The sequence below is a fragment of the Bos indicus genome, chromosome 15 (genome assembly GCF_029378745.1).
Source record: "Bos indicus isolate NIAB-ARS_2022 breed Sahiwal x Tharparkar chromosome 15, NIAB-ARS_B.indTharparkar_mat_pri_1.0, whole genome shotgun sequence".
In the NCBI taxonomy this organism is placed as follows: domain Eukaryota; kingdom Metazoa; phylum Chordata; class Mammalia; order Artiodactyla; family Bovidae; genus Bos; species Bos indicus.
In genome coordinates, this window is record NC_091774.1 from 52,617,305 (window position 1) to 52,643,324 (window position 26,020).

The 26,020-nt window shown below is 53.9% G+C and overlaps 1 protein-coding gene across 6 annotated transcripts in view; it reads right to left on the reverse strand.

Moving 5' to 3' along the window:
• Positions 1-26,020, reverse strand: part of PDE2A (phosphodiesterase 2A) — a 96,761-nt gene that overhangs the window by 23,964 nt on the left and 46,777 nt on the right. For 5 of the 6 annotated variants that reach the window (XM_070803847.1, XM_019975298.2, XM_070803849.1 and 2 more), the window contains 2 exons: positions 11,616-11,705; positions 7,929-8,017 (listed from right to left, as the gene is read on the reverse strand). In XM_070803847.1, the coding sequence (XP_070659948.1) occupies positions 7,929-8,017; positions 11,616-11,705 (179 nt within the window). Of the gene's footprint in view, positions 1-7,928; positions 8,018-11,615; positions 11,706-21,332; positions 21,511-26,020 lie in introns of all 6 variants that reach the window. The other variant, XM_019975297.2, reaches the window with a different exon arrangement.

A 26,020-nucleotide genomic window follows, 5' to 3' on the forward strand; every position in this document is an offset into this window, starting at 1 on the left:
AGAAAATCATCTGGAGCAACTTTTGGTGCTAAGCACAGGAGGGGGACTCCAGAAGTTAATTACGCATCCCTATGTGCATATTCTGGAGAAGGCAATGGCACCCCACTCCAGTACTCTTGCCTGGAAAATCCCATGGATGAGGAGCCTGGAAGGCTGCAGTCCATGGGGTCGATGAGGGTCAGACACTTTCACTTTTCACTTTCATGCATTGGAGAAGGAAATGGCAACCCACTCCAGTGTTCTTGCCTGGAGAATCCCAGGGACGGGGGAGCCTGGTGGGCTGCCATCTATGGGGTCGCACAGAGCCGGACACAACTGAAATGACTTAACAGCATGTGCATATTTGGAGAAGTCAATGGCACCCCACTCCAGTACTCTTGCCTGGAAAATCCCATGGATGGAGGAGCCTGGAAGGCTGCAGTCCATGGGGTCGATAAGAGTTGGACATGACTGAGCAACTTCACTTTCACTTTTCACTTTCATGCACTGGAGAAGGAAATGGCACTCCAGTGTTCTTGCCTGGAGAATCCCAGGGACGGGGGAGCCTGGTGGGCTGCTGTCTCTGGGGTCACACAGAATCCGACACGACTGAAGCGACTTAGCAGCAGCAGCAGCATGTGCATATTAAAAAGCAGAGACATTACTTTGCCAACAAAGGTCTGTCTAGTCAAAGCTATGGTTTTCCAGTAGTCATGTATGGATGTGAGAGTTGGACTATAAAGAAAGCTGAGCACCGAAGAATTTATGCTTTTGAACTATGGTGTTGGAGAAGACTCTTGAGAGTCCCTTGGACTTCAAGGAGATCCAACCAGTCCATCCTAAAGGAGATCAGTCCTGGGTGTTTATTGGAAGGACTGATGTTGAAGCTGAAACTCCAATACTTTGGCCACCTGATGTGAAGAGCTGACTCATTGGAAAAGACCCTGATGCTGGCAAAGATTGAGGGCAGGAGGAGAAAGGGACGACAGAGGATGAGATGGTTGGATGGCATCACCAACTCGATGGACATGAGTTTGAGTAAACTCTGGGGGTTGGTGATGGACAGGAAGGCCTGGCATGCTGCACTGCATGGGGTTGCCAAGAGTCGGACATGACTGAGCAACTGAACTGAACTGAACTGATGTGCCCACGAAGTCCAGTCAACCTACATAGATGAATTCCCAATGATCCCATAGATTAAATACCATTGTATTTTCCATTTTTCAGGTGGAGAAACTAGTGTGCTGAGAGGTTAAGTAACTGTCCAAAGTCCCACAGCTAGCAAGAGGTAGAGCCTGGACTCGAACCCAGGCATTTGGCACCAGAGCCCATACTGCTAACCAGCACGCTTGAGTCTTCCTAAAGACCGGAGGGGACTGAGGCGCCAATGGGGACTGATGTGAATGTCAAGGAGGCATAGGGCATCGGTGTGATGGGGGCAGGGGTGGGAACTGAGACCGGGTAGCCTGTGGTAGGAAGAACGAGCTTCTCTCTGCCTTCACCACACATTCCCACCCCCACCCCCCAGCCTCTGGCTCTTCCTGCTTAATAAAGCGCCTGAGTTTTCACCAAATGTCACTCCCTGATGATTAATTGTCCTGGGTTCTTCATCCCTCATGCTGCCTCCACTTAATTGTGTTTGTAGGAACTGCCTGGCCTGGAGAGAAGAGACGATTGCAGGGCTGGGACTCTGATGTGTGCATGTGGAGTCACTCATGGGAGCCCAGCAAAGGTCAGGTGAGGAAATGAGAGGGGTAGTCTGCGAGTCCTCAGATCAGGTCACAGCAGCTAGAGAAATTAAGGACCAAAGAGACTGAATGCCTCAATCAGGGTTATGCAACATTCTGAATCCAACCCGTTCACTCCTGGTTCCTTGGTTCACATTCTACGATGACCGCTGGTGTCTCCCACCTTCCAGCCCTCACACCTGGACTTTAGGTTTCTGGAGGGCCTGATTCCAGTTTTGAGCTGTCCAACTGTGCCAGTCACCCCAGGAAGGAACAGGGATCTAGGGTGGCAGGAGGCAATGGCAGCCACGTTTCCAAGTGACTAAGTTGATAAAGGCTGGGGCTTCGTGGAAACAGGAATTGGCCTTGTTGACCCTCAGCCAGACCCCTTGTAGCGGAAACCACCCAATCACTTGGCCTCAGGTAAGCTAGTTATCAGTCAGCCACCAGGTGGCGCTGGTCCCTGCACTGCTGGTCAGTAAGCGCTGCCGCTTCATCTCAAGGACCCCTGACTCCTCTCTTCCCAACCCCCAGACTGTGGGCTGCCCTGGCTTCTCTCCTCCTACCTCCCCACTCTGCCCTCAAGCCAGGACCCTGATGAAGGAATTGCCCCGAGCTTTTCTTCTCTTCTGCACAAGACTCCCCTTCTGTGCTCATGGTCTCATGACTCTCCAGCCCCCAATCTCTTAAGCTCCAGGACTCAAAGTCCGGCTGAAGGCCTGCCCTGGGTGCCCCTGAAATAGTCAGACATCCCCCCAGTCCTGATTGGAACTTATTCTCTCCACCGCTTCCCCGGAAGTAGCACAACCATCCACCAGGTCCCCTGCAGCTTATCCTCAAACTGTCCTGGATATCTCCCTCTTCTCACCTCCGCATCCAATGGGTGAGTCACTGCCCCTGCATCCCCACGGCTCTCCCCTGCTCTCCATTCCCAAGCCACTGCCCAGCTCAAATAGACACCTCTCCCCTAGACCTGCAGCAGCCTCTCTCCTCGCCTCCTGCCTCCTGTCAGGTCCCTTAAATCCAGCCAGAGTCAGGGCAGATGTCCTAACTATGGGGACATTCTGCTTAAAGCCATTCCACAGAGTATTTGTTAATTTCACAGAGTCCCTCTGGGTCAAGTTTGGTACCGAGCACCAAGAGAAGAAGAGGAGTCATGGTGTCGTCCAGCAAATGAAGTACAGACTCAGGCCTGAGAGCAGAGATAGGAGCCCTGACAAAGGAAGGAAGAGCAGGCCCCCGCTGACCCAGGTGCAGGACAGAAGTGGGATCAGAGAAGGAGAAGGCTTCCTGGAGGAGGAGATGCCTGAGTTGAGGCTTAGAGGACACACAGACGTTATCAAGGCAGACAGGAAAGGAAGTGCAGGTGGAGAGAACTGCATGGCAAAGGCTCAGAGGAAAGAAAGAATGTGTGTCCACCGGCCTGGCGGCTGCAGAGAGTCACAACCCTGAGAAACTAGGCTTGATCCTGAGGACATTGGGAGCCCAGGGACTTGAACAGGACAACGTGAAGGTCAGGTTCAATTTCAGGCTGATTATGCTGGCTGCTGAGTAAAACTCTCACTAGAGAGGGAGAATCTGAGACAGAAACTGGGTCTCGGTGAGGGCCTGCAGTCTCAGAGGTCCCTGGAACAGCAAAAGGGCGGCTGCGCTGGGGCAGGTCAGCCTTGACTGGGTCCAGATCTTCCACCAGGCACTGGGCCTTCCAAGGATATTCCACCCTCAGGAGTCCCCCCCCACACCTTGGAACTTTGCTCTGTAACCCACCCTCTCCTGGCCGGCCACATCCCAGAGCCCTGGGCAGGGCTGTGCCAGGCCATGCCCACCTCAACCCACCCTGCTATGAGCCCTTTTCTGCTGCCTCACCCTTTCCAGAACTGCTGACCCCCTAGAGGTTTCAAAGATGCTGAAAGTGGGTAGGGGACTCCAAGGCTGTGTCTCCTCCACCCAGTCAGGGCTGGGGCTTCATCTACTGCTCACATCCCCTCCTCATGTCTGCCTGCCTGCCTGCCTGCTAAGTCACTCAGTCATGTCCGACTCCCTGAGACCCTATGGATTATAGCCAGCCAGCCTCCTCTACCCATGGGATTCTCCAGGCAAGAATACTGCAGTGGGTTGCCGTGCCCTCCTCCAGGGGATTTTTCTGACCCAGGGATCCAACCCGTGTCTACTGCGGCTCTTGCATTGCAGGCGGATTCTTTACCGCTGAGCCACCGGGGAAGCCCCCCATCCCCTATGACGTCCCCTCAACTCAGCACCCCAACCCTGCCTCCTCTCCCCTCCTGACTGCCTCCTCCAACCAGGATGATGTTGGAGGGGAGGGAACGCCACAGCCCCGGGGCCAGCTGTCCAGATTGAAGGCTAATGACTCAGCCCTGGTGCCTGGGTGGTCATGGGCTGCCCCAGTGAAGATAAAGACAGATGGACACAGAGTCAGGAGAGGAACGGGCGTGGACTTTATGACGGTTCCGTCCCTTTAACAACTATTTGCTTAGCGGAGGGTAGAGGAAAAGGCTCTCTGTCAGTGGGGTCAATGGCCTGGAAAGAGCACCAGGCCCTCTTCCACTCCTCTGAGCCCCTTCTTAGGTCAGGCCGCCCTCCCCTGACAGAGCCCCCCACCTCCAGGGGCCTCATCTTCACTCTCATCTTTCATCCCTCTTGGAGACAAATTATGATTCAGGCCAAGACCCCAACCCTCCTTTCTGTCTCCCTCTCCCTCCCCCAGAAAGTGAGACTCCACAGAGATGGAACAGACTGTTCTCTGTGTCCCTTGAGATCAATCAGAGGGACAGACGGAGTCTGCAGTGAGTGGGGACCCAGTCAACTCTGAGGAAGAAATGTCTCTCAGGGTTGGGCCCCTGGGCCCCCCCACATGGTGGCAGAGGGAGACAGCCAGCTGGGACTGGGGTGGGCGGTGTCTCCGCTTTAGTCAGAAAGGCTTTCACTGTACTCAGCAGGGAGTAATCAGAGGCTTTAAGATGGCAGGAGACACAATGAGGAGAGGACTGAAATAGGCTGATTGAGATAGAGGCGGGGCACAGAGAAGAGAGAGGAGAAGGCTTCCAGGAAGCCTCTCACCCAGGCAGCCCTCCAGGATTCTCCCTCCCCAGCCCTGAAGCACCCCCCCTGCAGCCTCAGGATTCCGAGCGGCAGCCCTCAGACGTCACAGTGCCCCAGCTTATCATCGCGCAGAAGCATGGACTGAGGCCCGGGGAGACAGCAAGAGCTTGTGACGGCAGCCATGCTGTCCTGGCTCCCAGCCCAGGGTTCTTCTCGTGGACAGACCCAGCCCCTAGGGAGGCTTCCAAGGCCCAGACACCTTTTTTTGAAAACTGAATCCTCCTTAGTGCTGGGGGTCTATGGAGTAGGCTTCCTAGCAGCCCTCAGGCTGGGCCCTGGCAGAGAAGGGAAACGGGCTGGTCAGGGTGGAGATGGTACATGGAAGGACTTCACGGGGGAGGAGACAGCACGGCAAGCACAAGGAGGCAGGGAGCCCAGGACACACGAGGGGATGAAACGGCATCTGTGAGCCCGCGGAGGGGTGCAGGGCATCATGGGAAGGGCTGGGTAGCTGGTGGGGCCGCCTCACTCCCCCCTGGCCCATCTCCACCCTGCCTCCCCACACCACTCTGGGCCCTTATCTGTCTTTATGATCCGTCTTCACTTCACACCTGCTGCTGTTTGCCAGCCCTGCCGGCCCTCCATGGTTTCCTGGAGGAACACCCCCTCCACTGGGCATGGCCAGCACTCAGGCTCCACCTTGGGCTGGGGCTGGTGCCTGGTCTCCCGACGGCGCACCAGAGGGCCCTTCAGAGAGCCACAGAGGGCACCTTCAGAAGGGAAGGTAGAAGGGAAGTAATTTTCTCAAAGTCACCCAATGAGTAAATACGTTGGGACTTGGGGGTGGGGGGCAATCAGCAATCATTAACCTCCTACTGTGTGCTGGCCCTAGGCTAAGCCCTGGCATCTATGATCTCAGTAAGCCCATAGGCAGGGCCCACTGTTATCTTCATTCTGTAGGTGAGAAAACAGGTTTGGAAGGGGCCCCACTGAGGCAGGGATGGGGCGGGGCTCGAATCCAGGCCTGTCTGATTCCCATTTGAGTGCCCTTGCTCTTGCCTCTTCCAAAAACCTCTGTCTCTCAGTCCAAGCCGAGGAGGTGGGCTCACCACTACACAGTGAGTGGTTGAGTGGGCAGAGCACAGATTTCAAAAGAGGGGACTGGCCTGAACCTTCATCCCCATACTTGCTGGTGGGACGCCCCACCAGCCTCACCAGCCTTGTCTCCTCGGCCTCCTAGGATTTCTGAGCCTCGTGTCCCAGCAGTCTTCCCCCCTCCACTCAACTCTGGGCTAACTGCATTGGAACATTTACTTTTAATTGCTTTTTTTTTTTTAGTACCTTTTCCAAAGGCATTACTGAATCTGAAGTGGCCGGAGGTGGGGCTACTGAAAGGGCTTCTGATGCTGCAGAGGATCTGAGCCCCTCAAAGATGCCTGGACTGCAGTCCCTCCGCCCCACTCCAGCTTACACAGGCTCAGAAGGAGCAGTGCAGACCCTGAAGGATGCTCCCCTCTTGCTGTCTGAGTCTACGATCCAGCATCCCTCTCTCAGGAGAGCCTTCCCAGGCTGCCTTGAGGAAACTTACTGGATCGGATAACCTCACATTAAATAAAGTTCTTGAGGATTAGGGGTAGGGGTACAGGCTCAGAGGAGAAGAGGGGACATTATAGCATTTTTTCCCTTAAGATTCTGAAGACCTCCCAAGCCTATCCTGCCATCTTACAGATGGGACACTAGAAGCCAGAGAAGAGCATGGCTGCCTTAGTCCACACAGTCCTCGAGAGGAGAAGTCAAACGACGCTAAAGGGGACAGTGTCACCTACCTGCCCACCCTGTGGGAAAATCAAATGGGAGAAAAGGAGGTGGGAAGGCTCAGAGCTATTGGAGAGGCACCATCCCCTTCCATGGGGAAGTGCCAGAGGATAGAACAGCATCAAAGAAGCCAGGATTCCACGTGCCGGGGGAGGTGGTCTCAGGACCACCAGCACCCCCAGTATTAGGACCTCTGGCATCCCCCAAAAGCAGCTCTTTCCATGGCCTCTGTGACAGGTGTCTTGCCAACCTCAGCTACTACCTGAAAAAGCCACATCCCTGACTAGTTGACCTGTTGGAGCGGAGCGCTGCCTCCAGGTAACACCCCCCACTGGTGTCCACTCCCCTTATAGCTCCCAACCCAGTGCTCCCTGGGTCCATGACGCCTCTGCACCACCCAGAAGGCAGTGCTCATATCCTCCTTGGCCTGTCCTCCTCTGGACCAGAGTTCCTGCCCATCCACATTTTCTCATCAGACAAGCTCTATTTCCCTTCTCTCTCCCCTGGACAGCCAGAAGCTAGGATACCGTGTCCCAGACCTGGCTGTGCCTCACACCAAGTATGTGGCATTGGACACGTCTCACGATGTCTACTCATCTGGAAAACAGGGAGGCTAAATTCAATAGGCTCAGAGGTGTCAAGGGACAAGAGGGCACTGAGCCCGTGTTCCTGAAGTCAGTGATTCCAGTGTTCTACCATAATGAAAATAAAAACAGACATTTAGCACTCATTATGGATACAGTTTTAAGGGCATTACATGTGTTAAGCATTTAATCCTTCCAAGAATCCTCCCATAATAGTACTACAAGATGAGCACTATTATTATCGCCAGTTTACAAGCAAGAAAACTGGGGCACAGAGAGGCTGAGTCCCTTGCCCTGGATAGTAAACTGGAGCTGGGGTTTGAACCCAAGCAGCTGGGCTCCAGAACCCACAGCGGGACGTGGTCTGTGATCTCCCCGTTCTCAGAGTTGACACCATGAGGTCCGACATTCTATGACTCCGAGTTCTGTGATTCTGTGAGAACCTGCAGGCAGTTCTCGTAACCTACTGGGGTTCTAGCTGACCAACTGTAGCCCTGACCTTTTGAGACTCAAGCTAAGGAGGCTGCAGTGGTTTAGAATAGCTCTCCAGGAGGAAATCTAGCAGTTGGCACTTTCCCTGTGTCATCCACTCCCCAAACACAACAGAAGACAGTGCTTCTCCCCTCTATACTGCAGTCGGTGAGCTGGCCAGGGAACCCCAGCTGGCAGGGAGGCTGAGGTCAAGGTCAGATGGGGAGGGTGAGACCAGATCTTGTGGTCTCCCTTGACCATGTGAGAGGGCAATGGGTGGAGAGCAGCTCACCGCACTTTCCCCTCCTGGGGCAGCTCGTGGGGGGGCTCCTCACACACCAGCCGGGATTCCCCATCCAGCAGGTAGGTGTAGACCGTCTCCTAGAACAGAAGGCACTCATGAGATCCAGAGGAAAGGCCCTCCCACCACCCACTTCCAGTCTGACACAGGTCTGGGTGCCAAGGTCGTGGGCATCTGTTTGTCCGTCATTACTCCCCAGGTGATTCTAAGTGCAGCCAGGGTAGGAAAACTCCCTTGTGATCTCAGCACTTCACTCTCTCCTGGGGAGGGTCTGATGGGCTGAAGGAACAGACCACAACCCGCCAATACCCTACAACCCTGAGATATTTCCCTGCAAAGACTGCAGCCTCAACAAACAATAACTGAGCGTCCACTCAGGGCCATACTGCAGAAGAGGCTCTGAACACCCTGGAATCTTCCCACCTACCTCAGATACACAACCAAGAAAGCACACACTGTGAGCCAAGCCAGGAGGACTTCTTGGAGGGAGTGACTTTAAAGTTGTAACTGACATGGGAATTAGACATATTCAGGCAGTGGGTTGGAGATGGAGATGGTAGAGGACAGGGAATCCTGGTGTGCTGCAGTCCATGGGGTCACAAAAGAGTCGGACACGAATGAGCAACTGAACAACGAAAGGAAGTGGGTGAGAATGGCTTCTGGGCCAAGTATTAATAATAGGTAGGTAGGTGTACAGAGTCCAAAGCATTGATGGAACCGACAGTGGTGGGGCCAGGGAGGGGGCACAGGAGGTGGGTTTGGGATCAGCGGTGCTGAGTGGGAAGGGAGCTTGGGGAGGATTTTGTTGAGGAGAGGGACTGCTACTGGGGAGGGAGGAGCTGGTGAGCCCTGTGACACAGGAGCTGATTTGTATTTTGGAATGACCATTCCCTGGAGTGAGATCAAAGCTCTGGTTGAAGCATATCAAGTCTGCAGCTTGTCAATCCTCCCTCCAAGGACCCAGAGCCGTCCTTTTTTGGGGGTGTAGGGGCATGCCACTCAGCGTGCAGGATTTTAGTTCCCTGACCAGGGACTGAACCCACACCCTCGGCAGTGAAAGCACAGAGCCCCAGCCACTGGACTGTCAGGAACTACCCCCCAGAGAAGTCTTGGTTTCAGTTACAGACCACATCTTGGCAGAAGCAGTTGCCCTCACTGACCCACAAGAGAAAATCCACATTCCCTCCAAGCAGGACTGGCCACTCTTAGAGACCCACAGCCAACCCGTCTGCAGAGTGTCTCCACTGCTGGAGTTGCATGTGATGAGGGAGACCCGGGTGCTCAGCAGAGCCTACACCTCATCGAGGGGGTACCCACGTGCCTGGCTCAGTATCCTGAGAGGTGTTGTTTTCTCAGTGGGAGAATGGAGAGCTCTCCTCTCTGCTGACTGTATCAGGGAGGGCTTCTGGAGGAGGTGACACTGAAGCTCCATGTTAAAGTAAGTAAGCATGGAGTCCTTCTCAGAAGCCATTGGCTTTCACAGCTGTGAGAGTCCACAACCCACAAAAGTCACACACTCTTGTTGCCCTTGGCTGTCCCCAGCCAGCCCCCACCTTCTCCCAACCCCCAGGAGATGCCCCAGTCCTGCCTCCAGAGAACCTGAGCCAAGCTCAGAAGTGGCATGGGCCAGAAATGACAGGGCCTGAGGAGAGTGAGCGGGGCAGACACAGGAAGACCCAGGCCCCTTTGTCCTCCCGGGGGAGGGTCTAGTAGGGAAGTTTGGGGATGAAGAAATCAGTGGGAAGGAGGCCCTCATGCATCATCTACATTCAGCCTCTTCCTGTCAACCAACCCTTTATGCAGCCTGGGAGGGGCCTGTAGGATTTGACCCCCAAAGAGGTTAAGATGCTACCTAGTACCCAGAGTCCTGTCCTGGCAGAGAGAGGGGTGGGCAATCCGAGAGTGGGGAGCAGGCAGGCACGCAGATCCTCACTTCACTTCCGGGTGTCCATCTGCCTCCACCCCCTCACTCGCAGCCCTCTGGGTTAAAATTAGCTGAGTTTACTGGAGAGAAGGAGGAATCATTTCAGACACATCAGTCCCATCTGCATTTGCGGCTGCCTGCCACAATGGGTGCTGATGAGGGAGCCAGGTGCCAGCAGCTCCCCTCCCTGGCATCTCCCCACCCCTCCCTAGAGGCAGAGCAGGCCTGCCGTCTCCCCACCCCTCTTTGGAGAGCTGAGCTCCTCCATGCAGTCAAGACAGGGTTCCCTCCCCAAAGTCAGGGCTTCCCTAGCTCATGCAGGTCTTTGGGGTGGACCAAGACAAACATTTCCCACTGTCCCAGGGATTAGTCACCTGGACCGGAGCTGTCTTCCCGGTACCCTGCTTTGGGGATACAATTAATCCGTACAAGGGCATCTATGCTGGCATCACCAGCATCCTGCCTGTGAAGACCCTCCTCCTCCCCACTCCCAGGGCAGCCTCGTGGATGCTGACCTGCCAACCTCCCTGCCTCTTCTTTTCCAGATGTTTCTCCACCCCAGGCCAGATGTTGCCTCAATCCCATCTCCGGGAGGACTTATTTTGGGAGCTAACACACCACCCACTTCCTACCAATTTCACGCTCAATAAAGCTCACTCATTAGTCTTCCTCCTGGGCTCTGAACTTCCAGGAGGTTTTGAAAAGACAGAGCTGAGGAAAGCGAATGGGGATGCTTAGGTGCCAAGCCCCATTTGGTCCTGTCATGCTGTGTGACCTTGGGGGAAGTGTCCTCCCTCTCTGGGCCTTGGGTGGATCATTCATCCAGCAGATTCAGACACAGTGGGCTCTGCTGGTGGCTGGTGTCCAGGGTACAGGAGGGAACACCCCAGGCTATGGGGACTCAGTCTAGGCATCTCCTCTTCTGGTAAGTCTCGCCTGCCTCTTATGGTGTCAGAGTCCCCCTCCTCAGACTGACAGTCCCCTGCTCCCTGCTATCTGGCACAACTGATACACTTCTGCTTTGTGTCTTGAGAGCCAGTTCATCCATCCTACTGCATAAGGGATGCATAGTGACCACTGGAGCTGAGTTGAGGAGTGGCCTGGGGCAACTGAAGAGGAGTACAGTCTCCTCATCCAGGCACTCCAGGCCCAGGAAACCATGCTGACCCCGTGACCAGGGGCCCAAGCAGCCACCCTGCACCTGTTCCCGGTGTGCAACCTCATCTATGGTGTTGGGATGGGTCAGAGAGAAGCTTAAAGGCTTCTAGAGGCTTCTAGAGGACATCTTATCCAGGCTCCTGACTAGACAGGACACCTGAACTCAGCACAGATCTATTCATCAAGGCCAAGCCCCATTCCAGCACACGGCTGGTGCCAAGGAAGTTCTTCTGCATGTCTACTCAATCCTTCCTGCTATACGTATTCCAAATCTCACGTGACTCACTAGGTCCTACCTAGTGAACCCATTAGGTTATTATCCTAAGTGAATCCATTCCATAATCTGCGACATGATCTTTCCAATTACACTCTAATGCCCCTTCTGTCCCAGACATTCCAGAATTCCTATATCAGTTCATTCACTGGGGCTTAGTTTTAGTCCTCCTCTTCCTCCTCTTAAACACTCACCCAAACCCTTCACTTCCCCATGAGAGTCCTCTGGGCAAAGACCCTGCTTCTTCTTTCTTTCTCAACCCTGTTTAAGAGGAGTGGAGCAAAGGCTTAAGGGGCAGGAAAGTATGGGGCAAGGCACGTACCACTTTGGGAAGCACAGCCGACAGGGCCTCCTTGACAGCCTGTTGCAAGCCTGCAACGTCGATGACGGAGCCCAGGCTCAGCAAAGCATCCTGGAAGAGAGGAAAGGGCAGTGAGGGCCTCTCTGCCAGGCAGGCCAGGACAGCGCCCCTCCCCAGGGGGCTGGGAATACAAACTCTCAGCTTAAACTGGGGCCTAAGGCTAGCAGACACTTGAGTCCCAGGATCTTAGGAACTCAGAATCCAATCGGTCTTTTTTCCGCCCCCCAACCAATCTATTTTTATTTCCCCAACCAATCTTAAGGCCTTAAAATGTCCAAGTCCCTTCATCTTACAATGAGGGGTCTGGGGCTTAGAGAAGGGTCAGGGACTTAGCAAAGAACTCACAGTAAGTCAAGAGGTCAAGTCTTGTCTAGACCCTAGGTCTCTTGTCTTTCAGCCAAGGACAACTCAGGCATAGCAGGGAAAGTACAAGCTTCCTTATTAACATAAAACAAAACAAGTAAACAAAAAGTTCCAAATTTGAATTCTAGCTCCTCTATTTATAAGCAGTGTGAATCTTGGTCAAGTCACTGAGCCTCAGTCTTCTATCTGTAAACTGGGGGCAACTAAGGCTGTCTCCCCCTACAGGCTGATATGGTGATGAAATCAAACTGAGTGCCCACACACATAGGTGCTCAGCGAAACATCTGCTGAATCTGGGTCCCACTCAGTTTCCCAAGGAGGGAGGTGGTCTCGCATAGTCTCATTTTTTAGCCTAGTGAGGGGCTGGGAGTAGCGAGAGTCCACAAGGTACATGAGCCCACAAGAGTCAAGAAACACAGTGAGGCCAGCCCCTGGTGAGACAGAAGGGGAAGGAGAAATCAGCCTTGACTGCCTCACAGCCTTCCTGTCCCAGGAACAGGCCTCGTCCTTGGAGAGCCGGAACCAAGACAAGAAAGGTCCCTGCTTCTCGCTCTATTAACTTGGCCCAAACCATGGGGATCAAAGAGAAAGGTAACAGAACAGAGGATCCAGGGCCAAAGCAGGACTGTGACTCATACCATCCACTCAGCCAGGCCCTCCCCGCTAGCCCCTGCAAGTTTTTTTCTGATGTCTTCCTTGTGGATGGCTCAGTCTGTGTTCATAGAGCCAAGTGATTAATTGTAGGATGGAAGACACATGGCGTGGCCCCCATTCCTGTAAGCGACGTGAGCTTGAGGCTCTTATTGGGCCATAAGCTCAGTATGAGCCCACAGCATAAATGTGGCAGGTAATATATTAAAATGATGAGATTGCAGGGCATATTAATAAAGATCTGTTACCCTAACTAGGGAAGATGAGAATTGCTCCACGTCCATGGGCTGACTAGATCATCCCCAGTGCACTATGTCCCAGGTAAGGACAAGAAGAGACTCATTCAGAGGAAGTGACGTATGTAAAGAGAGAATAAGAAAGCAAGTCCTGAATGGAGAACCTGGAGATGCCTTGCCTGCAGCAGAACAGATCCAGGAGTTTCAGTATTTGACTCCAATATCTCAGGCTTTCCTGGGCAGGGCGACTGGACTCTGTGGCCCCAGAGACAGCCTGGAGACTCCCAGGATTTCACAGGAGGCTGACTTTGGCCCAGGGGAGTGAAAGATCTTCTTCCAGGTAGAACCAAGACAAGAAAGGTCCCTGCTTCTCGCTCATAGGCAGAGGCCTCTAGAAGAGAGGTGAGGAACTGAGCTCCCCATACTTGGAGGTTTGCAAAAATTGGCTAGATGCCCATTTTTCAGAGAGGTTACAGAGAGGAGTCCTGCACTGGGGTCCAGATGAAGCCTGTGGTCTGGGCTTTGGCTCCAGATTTCACCTTGCATCTTCTTGGCTTCAGTTTCCTTCCCTACCCTGACTCCCATTCCCACCCAGTCCTGTGTTCCAGGTTGAGGGAGCAGTGGTGGGCTTTCTCTTCAAATGGCATTGTTTTCTCCAACCCCCAACCTCCCTTTGATCCCTTCTACTGCTCAAGTGAAGACACATTTCAGTCATGAAGATGTGTCTCCATCCTAGGACACCAGGAGCTGCTGACTCCACAATAAATTCCCCAAATTGGATCAACTGTCCTTTGATCCTGAGGCTCTCCTCATCACAGCTCACACACTCTCAGCACCACACATACCTGGCTACCCAGTCACAGACCCTCATATTCTCACAGAAACATCCCAGCCTGCCCTCAGACACCTTCCAGGTACACATATAGGTTCACACAGGTGCAGATACTTCCTAATGGACTCACAGGTCCAGGGCTCAGCAACATGTTGGCCACTGTGGCCTTTCTAGGTCAATTCTGCAGACTAAAGAGGTGAGGAAGAGCTGATGTCCTAGATAATCCTGAAATAAAGTCTGCCAACCCAGGCTCCTCAGACAGTGGTTCCAAGGGCTTGGCCCCAGAAGGTAGTGCTGGTTTAGGTCTGTTCCTGCCTGGAGGCAGTGGGGAAGGATAAGCTAAGTCGGGGGCCCTGCCCTCTAATGGAGTTTGTGTGTGTGGTGTGGAAGTTGGAGAAGAGGGGCCAAGGTGACAGAGTGAGTTCTGATGTCCAGGGAGACTTGTCTCAAAGCCACAGGCTTAGGACAGCTAAGTCTCCCCATTTGACAGATGAGGAAACTGAGGCTCAAAAAAAAAAGCAATGCCCCATCTGTGGTCAGCCAGCCAGTCAGGACAGAGGGTCCAGAACCCACCTCTCTGGATCTCCAGCCTCTGTCTTGTTCCTCCTCTGGACTGACCCCCAGCTCCCTTCCCAGGGTCCTTAGAGAGAATAGTCTGTCCTTTGTTCTGATTGGTGGCTCTTCGACCTGCCCTTTACTCGGATTGGGGAATGCCCTGACCTGTCCTTTACTGAGATTGGTGGATACCTCTCTGGCCTTTGCTTGGATTGGTCAGTTTTCTGTGACTCCTCAGGCTAAGGGCAAGATAATGGCACAAGAAGGGAATTGGTAAGGAAACTTAAAGACAGTTGGAGCGGCAGAGAGGGGGCCCAGTGGGCGGGATGGAAGCACGGCGATGAACCCCTGGGTGGCCTCTGCCTGATATCCTTCTGTCCACCCACCTCCTGGCCCTGCCCTGCCTGCCTGCCCCAAGATGGCGGGTGTTGAGTGTAGGAAACACAGCTGGGAAGCCCCACTTCACACTTGGCCTTCAAGATTTGCTCTCATGCTGCCTTCTTGAATCTTGCCAAGAGCCCAAAGCAATTTCACCTTCTGCATCAACTCAGGGAGGAAATAGTTCACATTCCACAGAGCATGAGGTGAGGCTCAGAGGTCAGAGTGGCTGCCCCAGTGAAGGGAGAAGAGTCAATGGTACTGAGGCTCAAGTCAAAGAGTTTTAAACCCCAGAAATCTTAAACAGCTGAGGAGAGGAAAAGTACAGACAGAGCCATACCTGCTCTCACGCACATCTACACATGTCACACATACACATATTCCCATGTACACACCAGCACACAAACTCACACACATGGATAAAAATGCAACCCTATAGAAATGGCCACCCACTCCAATATTCTTGCCTGGAAAATTTCATGGACAGAGGAGCCTGGCAGGCATTATTTAGTTCATGGGGTCAAAAAGAGTTGGACAGGACTGAGCACACATGCATGCAATATACAATGCACACATAAACATACACTTAAGCATGTACACACATGCAAAAATAAACACACTCAAACACACTCAGCCAAGCTAAGGGTGGGGTGAAAGAGGTCACATTTCCTGCCCTTGCAGCTTTTGTGAACAAACATCAGTGTAAATATCAGCATGACAACCAGCAATTTCCCAGACTCCAGAGGAGAATCTGTGGGGTATAGTGAAGAGCAGCTGTTTCCAGTGTGTCCCAGATTGACTATGGAAATTCTGTGTGGCCTTAGTAGGCTCTTTCCTCTTCTGAGTTTGTTTCCTCACTACTAAAAATGGGTCCTTCCAGCTAACAACACATAGTTCTACCATTTTGTGTTTTAATTCAGTGAGAATGGGTGAATGGATATGTCAAGGCTGCATATTGTCACCCTGCTTGTTTAACTTATATGCAGAGTACATCATGCGAAATGGCGGGCTGGATGAAGCACAAGCTGGAATCAATATTGCCGGGAGAAATATCAATAACCTCAGATATGCAGATGACACCACCCTTATGGCAGAAAGTGAAGAGGAACTAAAGAGCCTCTGGATGAAAGTGAAAAAGGAGAGTGAAAAAGTTGACTTAAAACTCAACATTCAAAAAACTAAGATCATGGCATCTGGTCCCATCACTCCATGGCAAATAGATGGAGAAACAATGGAAACAGTGACAGACTGTATTTTCTTGGGCTCCAAAATCACTGCAGATGGTGACTGCAGCCATGAAATGAAAAGACGCTTGCTCCTTGGAAGAAAAGCTATGACCAACCTAGACAGCATATTAAAAACCAGAGACGTTACTTTGCCAACCAAGGTCCATCTAGTCAAAACTATGGTTTTTCCAGTAGTCATGTATGGATGTGAAAGTTGGACTGTGAAGAAGGCTGAGTGCCGAAGAATTGATGCTTTTGAACTGTGGTGTTGGAGAAGACTCTTGAGAGTCCCTTGGACTGAAAGGAGATCCAACCAGTCAATCGTAAAGGAAATCAGTCCTGAATATTCACTGGAAGGACTGATGCTGAAGTTGAAACTCCCATACTTTGGCCACCTGATGCGAAGAACTGATTCATTGGAAAAGATCCTGATCCTGGGAAAGATTGAAAGCAGGAGGAGAAGGGGATGACAGAGGATGAGATAGTTGGATGGCATCACCGACTCAATGGACATGAGTTTGAGTAAACTCTGGGAGTTGGTGATGGACAGGGAAACCTGGCATGCTGCACTCTATGGGGTTGCAAAGAGTCAGACATGATTGAGCGACTGAACTGAACTGAACTGAATGGACACGTGAATGGATAGATGAATGGATGAGTGGATGGGTAGATGGGTAGAAGGATGGATAGATGGATGGATGGAGCCTTCATACTTTCCCCAGCTCCCTACCTGTAGCCCTATGGTTGGAGGTAGGTCCACTCAGCACTGTAGATGGTGCCACTCCCCACACACTCTAGAAAGTACCCCAGGTACCAAAAAAATGGAGCCTGTTTGGAGCAATCGGTCTCCTCTGGAACCAGCAGTGGGACTGGATCAGCCTTTCTACACTCATTTGGGTAGGAAGAGAGTCTGGACAAAATGACTTCTAACTCATTAATGGATTATATGAAGCCAGAGACCTTGGTTTTATCCTTTCTGGAGCCACCAGCAGAGGCACTGATGGCCTTCTTGAAGGTCAAGGTCAGTGTCACATGCTGCTCTCCTGTCTTGTCTCTGTGAGTCTCATTGTCTCTCGTGACCTCCATCAACCATCTATTGCTTTCCCTACTGCTGGGAACCTACAGCCTACCCCTTGGTCTCCAGAGGGAAGCCTCCTTGTGCCCCCAGAGTGACCTAAAAGAAGGCAATAACACCAAACCCAATGGCAAGGTACCTCCTAAGGCAAGCTGTGTTACTGCGACTGATTTATACATGCTGATTTATCCACCTCTGCCTGAGCTAGGTCCCCTGGGTGGCCTGGGGTTGGGGAACCTCCTCTTTCTCTGGGCTTTGGTGTCCCTTTCTCTAAAATGGGGACTTCCAAGGACCTTGGAGCCCCTCTCACTCTATTCCTCTTTCCTTCCCTCTGGACCTGTGTCTCTCTCAGGCTGTCTCCCCGATCTCTCCGAGTGGGTCTCTCCCTCTTGCCATGCCTCCCTCGGTCCATGTCTGTCACAGGCTGCTCTCGTGTCTCACCTCTGAGTCTCAATGTCTTTTCCCATCTCCAATCCTCTCTCCTCTCAGATGGCTTCTGCCCTCTCTCTCTTGTACACTCCTGCTCCCTGCCCCCAACTCCTGTCTCTCCTGCCCACTCCTTCCCTAACTCTCCAGGTGGTCTTCTTGAGAACTTGTGGTGAAAGTGTCTGACCCAAGATTGGCACCCCCAGAATAAGGGTACCCAGCAAGGTGGTCATGATGGGAGAAACCAGGGGTGCCAGGGCAGATGCCATCTATTCTTCCACTTCCTGCCTCCTGTTCTGGTGGGCATCACACACATATTCTCCTCTTCCCAGAGAACAGGGCCTTCAGGGACAAAGGAGCCCATCTGTCTCTGCACCCAGCGTGCGCCTGGCACTTGCAAGCCCATCTGCTCCACCAGCAGGAGTGGCAGAGCTCCCCCAAAGGAGGCTTCCCGGGGGCTCAGGCCAGAGAAGCCCCTGGGGACTGGGCCTCAGACCCCAGCCAAGCCCAAGGGCCCGGAACTTACTCTGTGACTCTCATAGCCCTTGCAGCGTGGCTCACCCCATAGAGTTAGGAGATAGCCAGGAAGCAGGAGGGGCGGCCCTTCCTCCTCTCTCCCCTCCTGCCCACCCAGACCTGCTGTGTACCCAAAGAGCTGCCTTGAATGGATCTGGCACCTTAAACACACAGAGGACAGCTGCCCAGGAGTGCTAAGATCTTGCAGCCCCAGACCTCCCCTCAACAAAGCTGAGCTGGACCGGGGTCAAGAAAATAGAAGAAAGAGGCTTGGTGATCCCTGGGAGACCTGATCTGAGGAAGTGGCAGGAGAGAGGCCCAGGCCTCAGTTGGACAAGTTCACATGTCAGAGTCCTACTTCTGCAGGGAAGAAAAAGCACCTACTGTGTGCTAGGGGCATCCATCAGTGGTTCTCAAACCTGTGCACCAGAACCCCTGTAGGGCTTATTAGCATCCAGGTTGCTGGCCCTACCCCCAGAGTTTCTGATGCAGTAGGTCTGGGATGAGGCTAAGAGTTTGCATTTCCAACACACTCTCAGCTACTGGCCCAGGGACCACACTTGGAGACCCAGCAACACACACTCTCTCTAGTCCTCCCATGAACCCTGGGAGGTGCTTGTATTGACCATCCTGTTTCATAGGTGAGGAGACTATGGATCAGAAAGGAGGGGCCTTGCTCAGGTAAGAATGACCCATCTTCTGGCAAGTCCATGCCACTTACACATATGAGGGGGACTCCTCAGAGAAGGTCCCCAGGCAGGGAGAGGCAGAGGTCCTGGAAGGAGAGTGAGGTGGGGCAGGGAGTGACAAGAGACCAGGGTGTGTGGAAGGGGCCCCTCAGAGTTCAGGGGCCCAGGCCTAAAGGAAGGGCCTGCCCTCTCCCCCCTCTCTTGCTCCTTCCTCCCTCCTCTGGGTCCCCCTCTCTCCCCACCAACCCCTTCTCCGCCCCTCACCTGCCCTTCGCAGACTCTGGCTTCAGTTGTTACTCCAACAGGGCCGCGTCTCCAGCCTCCGAGCCACACTGGAGACACGTGCACTGTAGAGTACACCTGAGCCCGGTCCCGGAGACCCCCCACCACATCTCCCACCTCCCTGATGAGCTCAGCCCCTCCTGTGGGCTCCTTGCCTCCGACATTCATAACCAGCCCCTCCCGAGCCCCTCACCCATTCCAAGCCAATCTCAGCCAGGTAGGAATCGTATGGCCAGTCAGCTCTCTGTGTTCTTGACTCTCTGGCCCCCTCAGCCCCTAGCACAGGGTCTGGGGTGAGGAAAGGATGGGATGAGGGAACAGCAGAGTGGGCAGAGGGAGGGAGGCCAGAGCCAAGTGGGGGAGGCAAAAGATGGCCTGCGGTGGGGGGTGGGGGCTCAGGATAGGCTCATGCCTAGGCATGCCGCCCATGCCCCTCTGCCTCATTCTCATGGTAGAGCCGACAGCGACCTCCACCCCCATTGCTCACGTTCTCCTCAGCGTCACAGCCTTCCTCCCAAGCACACCAGCAGCAGCCCCTCATCACTGCTATCCCCAACACCTGATGCCTCTACTGTTCTTGACTCCTGGCCAAGGCCCCGTGCGGGCAAGGTGGGGCATGGCCTGGGAGTCCCAAGGAGCCGGCCATGAGTCAGTCATACCACTAAAGAGAAGCCTAGGACCGAGGAGGTGCGCTGCCTGCCCCCAGTGGTGTGTAGGCAAGGACAGGGCCCTGCCAGGGAGTCTGTGCCCCAACAAAGGACTGGGTGAACCCGGCTGGCCTTCAGGTCTGGGTCCCATGACCCTTAATGTCTTTGAACCCTTCTCAGCCTCACCCTCTCCCTTCAGGGTGGGTTGGGGGCTGAACAAAGCAAGTCCAGGAGCCTCTGAGAGGCAGACACAGTGGCCCAAGCAGGAGAGAAGGATGGAGCTGTGTGACCCGCTGGGACCAGCGTCAGAGACGAATTAATGTCTCTCAGGAAACAACAGTCGAAGGAACAATTGGACCCATGAATGATTGAATAAATGAGCGACTGGCCTCCCTTCTCTGGGCCTCCCTCCAGGAACATTTTGTCTTTGCTCCCTCCCTCAGGCCAGTCTGAGTCTCCCACCCAGGGCTCTTACAGCCTGTGCTCCCCATAATGGCGTGGCATGCAGAGTTCCCTCTACAGTCCACCTGGCTCCCCCATCAGACCGGGGGCTCTTAGAGGGCAGAGGTTTTATCCTCTTCCTCCTCGGGACCCCAGTATCATGCAGCCCCCATCACGGCTGTCAGGAGGTATTCACTGAGCTATCAAATGATCAGCTAGACTCCCAAGTGCCCAGGGCTGTTGGGCTGTGAAGGGTATATGCCATTACCAAGCAAGAGGGGTGGACCTAATGACTTCTGGAGACCCCTGGCCCAGGAAGACAGCTAAGTCCTCTCAAAGTCTTCCAAGTCTAGCACAGTTACTGTCTTAGAGGAGCCTAAGGAAGGAGAATGCCTTGTACAGAGGACTTTGGCAACATTTCCAAGACATCTCTGCAGGCTGAGGGGTCCTTCTGCCTCAGGATCACCTCCCCGTGCAGAGAGGGCAGGGGATAGATGGTATGTCAGGAGGGAAGGGCCCTTCCCCTGGAGCACTAACATTATCACCTTCTTTCATAAGTGAGTTTACCTCCTCCAGGCAGCCCTCCTGGGTGGGTCATTTGTGCTCCTCTCAGCCCTCCTGAGAATTCACACAGGACCAGAGTCTACAAGGGCCTCAGGCCTATGGAACCTAGTCCCCAGCTTGACTAGGGGAGGCTAAGACCAGGAGAGGCAGGAAAGGACTTGCCCAGTTCTCACCCAGAGTCAGGCTTCCCAAGTGGCACTAGTGGTAAAGAACCCACCTACCAATGCAGGAGACTTAAGAGACACGGGTTTGATCCCTGGGTCAGGAAGATCCCCTGGAGCGGGGCATGGCAATCCACTCCAATATTCTCTCCTGGAGAATCCTATCGACAGAGGAGCCTAGCGGGCTACAGTCCATTGAGTCACAAAGAGCTGGACACGACTGAGCAATTAAGCATGTGCGCACCTGGAGTCAGGAGGCTTTGCTCCGGCCACAGGCCTTCGGGACACACTAGGCTCCCTCCCTGCTGAGCACTGTCATCTTAGAGGCCCCTCAGGTTCCGTCTTGGCTGGTGGATGGATTGAGACACTCTCAGATGTAGGGAGGGGCTGGGTGCCTTCCTCCAAGTCAGGGACAGGGCCTCTGGTCTCTCCCTGAGCCAGACATGGTGCCCACATTGGGAAGTCAGTAATGGATGGCACTGGCCTGGCACAGGGTTAGTGTGGGCCTGCAGAGGGCAGGGAGGAAGGGCCGGCCTGGGGAGGGGCTGCTGGGGGTGAAGGGGGCTGGCCGGGCAAGGCGTCCCCTCCAGAGCAAGGCCGACAGCAGGCCGCAGAGGGGACTTTCCCGGCTCTGACCTGAACTCTGTTTCCCTCCCGGCCTTCCTGGATTCTCCACGTCTGTCTCTCTCTCTCAGTCTGTTCTTCTCTGGCATGCGTCTCTCCCACAGCCTCACTGCTGGGTCCCATGACTGTATTTGGCTCTGTCTTCAGGGTCTGGTCCATCTCAGCTGTTCCCCAATTCCCGGCGCATGGACTAGGGGTTGGGAGGGAGGGTGAGTATGAGAAAGAGACTGGGACAGAGATAAGGACCGATTCAGAAGCTGAGGAACAAAAGAAGAGCCAGGAGGGGACCTTGGGGCTGGGGCCAGGGAGGCAGGGCTGGCCAGGGTCCTCAAACCTCGCTGGCCCTGAGGACGAAGCCCGAATTGGAGGGAGGGGCAGGGTCCACCCTTTCCCTCTGCACTGGCTCCCGGCCCCCCTTCCTTCTCCCTGCCCCTGCAGGAATGTGTGAGCATCTCATTGTTCCTAAAAATAGTCCCACTGTATTGGGGGTTGGAATGAGAAATCTTCTGGGCAGGGTTCATCTCAGGCATGCCCCTGCCTCTGAGCTTCCAACGATTTTGTTCCCCAGAGAAGGGCCCTTTCTGAGCCACCCCCCACACACACACACCTGCCATGGCTCCCGGGGCCCCAGAATAGGCTCTGAGCTCTGGGACTTGTTGGAACTGTTTGTGAAGCACCCCAGACGAGGCCACTGCTATTCTTACTGATGCCCGAGTCCAGGCACACTCCAGCCTCTTCCCAACTCTCCAACCTTCTCCCGACTACCCCATCATCCTCCCACCTCCAGGCCCTGGCTCCTCCATTTCCATTTCCTCACTTCTCCCCTCCTGTCCTTCCAGGTCCAGCCCAGGTCTGCTCTGGTGCCCCACCCCTGCTGTGCTCTCTGGCTCCCCATCCAGTCCTTCAGGATTCAGGGGAGTCTCAGCCCCACCTTGCCTCCTCTGCTCCCCTTGGCAGATCACCTCGGGCTGGGCCTCCCTCCCCCTCCACTCCCTGAGTAAAGCTCTGAGGCACTGCCCTTCTCCAGGGAAGGGGTCGTTGGTGGGGAGACGCTGCAGGCTCTGGGCCCCCACACCCTCCCCTGACCCCAGCATCTCCCCACCAGCTTTGGTTTTCTCTTTTGCACCCTGGGCCTGGAATGTCTCTTGATTTCAGTCTCGAGGGGAAGGCCCATCCAGTCTCACCTCCTCTCTGCCTCCATTTTTCAGATGGGGGAACCGAGCCCCAGAGAGGGGAGGTGATGGGCCCCCGAGTCCACGGGAAGCTGGCCATGGGCCTCGGTCACGCTGCATCGTTATGCAGGGTCCCCCTGTCTGTGGGGCTCCAGAGGCAGGCTCCTCACACAACCCACCACCCCACCCACCCTGCCCAGGCAGGCAGGCTGGCATCCAAAAGTATTTGCCTTTGGAGGGCCCAGGAAGCCACAGAACAAACATCCGGAGTCTCTGGAACTTCTCCTACTTTCCCTCCTTATATCCCAAGAATCCGGGAGCCACTAAGCGCATGTGTACACACACACACACACACACACACACACACACACAGAGCTCAGGGCCATGTAAACACATGAGCTCAGGAGATCTCGTGCTATTGCTGTGCCTGTGAGAATCTATCTGTGCAGTTCCTTTAGAGGCCCCAAAACCCTAAAAAGATGAGACTGTCCCCCAACCTCACCAGTGTGTGTGTTAGTCGCTCAGTCATGTCTGACTCTTTGAGACCTCATGGACTGTGGCCGCCAGGCTCCTCTGCCCATGATATTCTCCACACAAGATACTGGAGCGGGCTGCCATGCCCTCCTCCAGACCTTCTCAATTTTGTCTTGGAAATGAACGCTAGAATTGCTTTTGCATTAACTTTTCTGACTGCAAAATTCCAGATACAATCATCCCACCTGACTTTTCCCCCCACTTTATGGGGAGCTCCTCCCCTTCAGCTGGTGACCTGAGCACATGTGTGGCCTGTCCCTCAGCTGTCCATAATGCATGTCCCTATAGACCATCATATGACCACAGCAGAATATGACCCTCAGGTCATTAGGAGGATGTCTGTGTGAAAGCATGTGAGTCTGGGACTCTGGGAGTGTGAGCACACCCCTGAGGCCATGTCTGTGCGTGAGCCATCTTGCATGCGGGGGCCTGTGTGGGTGTGATGTGGGTTGGTGATGTCTACGTGGGTCTGGGTGTACACAGCAAGTGTGTAATTGTCTGTGGAACTGTGAGTGCATCGGCGGCTGGTTTTGTCTCTGAACGAATGACTGAGTTTATGGCTGAGTGCTGGCATCTGTGCCTGTGGGGGGTTTGATTCATCTGCCCTGCCCTGAGCACCCCATCACCTCCTCCATCACCTCTGGCAGACCTGGGCTCACAAGTCTTCCCTGCCACACGTCATCTGTGTGGCACTGGACAAGCCTTTCATCTCCCTGGGCTCAGTTTTCTGAAATGGTGACTTCTCCCAGAGCCGCTGAGAAGACTCAAGAGGAATCTTGCGGTCCTGCCTAAGTGGCTCCCAGCCAGGGGGCTAGGGCATTTCTGTGCAAGCTACAAAGAAGTGAGCCCAACCCTCTGGGCAAATGCAGCCTGAGGGACAAGGGTTGGCGGGGGGCAGGGGCGAGTGTAAGCTGGGTTTCAGTGCTGTTGGAACCCTGTGTGAGTAAAGTTCAACCTGTGAGGTTAGAAGCTGTGGCCCTGCAGGTGACCAGAAACAGAAGCTCCCTTTCTTCCTGCTCCCACTCCAGGTGTGCAGCCTGGAACTAGAGGATCTCTGGCTCTGGACAGAGATAAAGCTCTGAGGACTCCCACTCCCACCAAACTCCCCCTGGGGTTCTTTCCCCTTCACCCACCCTCTACCCTGCCTTCTCCAAAGTCCAAGAGAAGGCCCTACGGAAGCCATGAGAGGGACTGACCAGATCAGGGATGCAGAGATGAACTAGGCCAGCCAGAGGATCAGAGACCACCCCTGCCCCCACCTCCACCCCCACCAATGACAACTCTCCTTGTCCGATGGGGAGACTGAGACAGAGAGAGAACCAGAGACCCTCCATGGACACAATGAACCTAATCATTGCAAGCTTCTGTCTCAAGATCTCTGTACCTGGAGCTGGGGAGATCCAAGCTCTGGACTCTGTGGGCTCCGAAATGGAGCCCAAGGGAGTGGGTGGGGTTCCAAGAGAAAGGCCCTTCCAGACCTGAGCCCTCAGCTGTGAGTGTGGGTCTTCTACCCACCAGCCCCGCTGCCTCCCCGCAACCCTGGCCAGATCCCCCACTGGTGTGATAACCACATTATGGCATTTTTTCTTGAGCAAATTGCATCGGCCTAATTGAATGAGGCTGCAGGAGCCTGGGTTGGAGGCTGACAGCGGGTAAGGATGGCAGGAGCCACGGAGAGGAGGGTGTGGGAGCAATATGGGATGGGGAGGTCCTGACGACGCTGAGCAGAGGACAGAAGGGATGGGAGAGGGAAAGTGGAGGGCTGTGAACATCAAACACAGCATTCATTCCCTTCAGCCCCTCTGCACACCCACTGGTGCTCACATCACACCAGGTGCCTGGACACACTAGGATGCAAGAGATGGTCTCCCCAGGGGACCACTGAGCATTCACTCAGTGCCAGGCACTGTGTTCTTTTAAAAGCACCATTTCACATAATCCTCCCACCGGCCCCATTTTATTCTTGAGAGAATTGAGGCCTAAGAGATGAAATGACCTGCTACATGTCAGAGCCAGATACCATAGCCCTTGCTCTTACCGGGTACCTGCAGCATCCCAGTACCGCGCTCCCACCCTGCCTCCAGGAAGCCTTCCTGGGGAGCTCAGTGAAAGGAGGAGGCCTCACGCCAGCTCATACTTGGGCCCAGACACCATTTCTGTCCCCGCTGAGTGCTCCTGCTCGCCCACTCTGTGATGTCTGTCCTCTGTCTGATGGTCAGCAGCCGAGGCTGGGGCTGATCCCACACAATCACACACCCCCATCACTCACAACACACCCGTGACCCCTCTCATCCCATGCAGCATCCACTCTGTGTGTCAGACTCATTGGCTCAGGGTGACAACAGGGAGGACACGATCGCTGCCGTCACATGGCATGTCCCACACACTCAGTGACACACAATCATTACATGTTATCCACAGTGTCACACACCACTGAGTGTCACAGGGCCACACACAGTGAAACTATCCCTTTGGTCCTCACTCAGGGTGAGGCCCATGGGCAGTGTCAGTCACACACCACGCTCCCAAGGTCCTCAACACACCCTCACACAGACTCACACACACACAGTTCCAAGCTGGCTCTGGGCTGCACTGTCTCATGTCATCCAGGACCTTAAAAATATCCACCTTTGATGAAATGACGTCATTTCTGAGATTTGCATTAAAATACTTCAGCAAAAGAGCCTACAAAATGGGAGAAAATATTTGCGAATCCTATGTCTGATAAGGGGTTGGTATCCAGAATATACAAAGAAGCCCTACAGCTCAACCACAAAATAAACACCCTGATTTTTAAATGGGCAAAGACCTTGAATAGACATTTCTCTAAAGAAGATGTACAAATGGCTGACAAACACGTGAAAAGATGTTCAACATCACTGATCATCAGGGCACACAAATCAAAACCACAGGGAGATACCACCTCACATTCATTGAAATGGCCACTATTAAAAAAAGAAAAAAACAGAAAATAAGTGTTGGTGAGGATGTAGA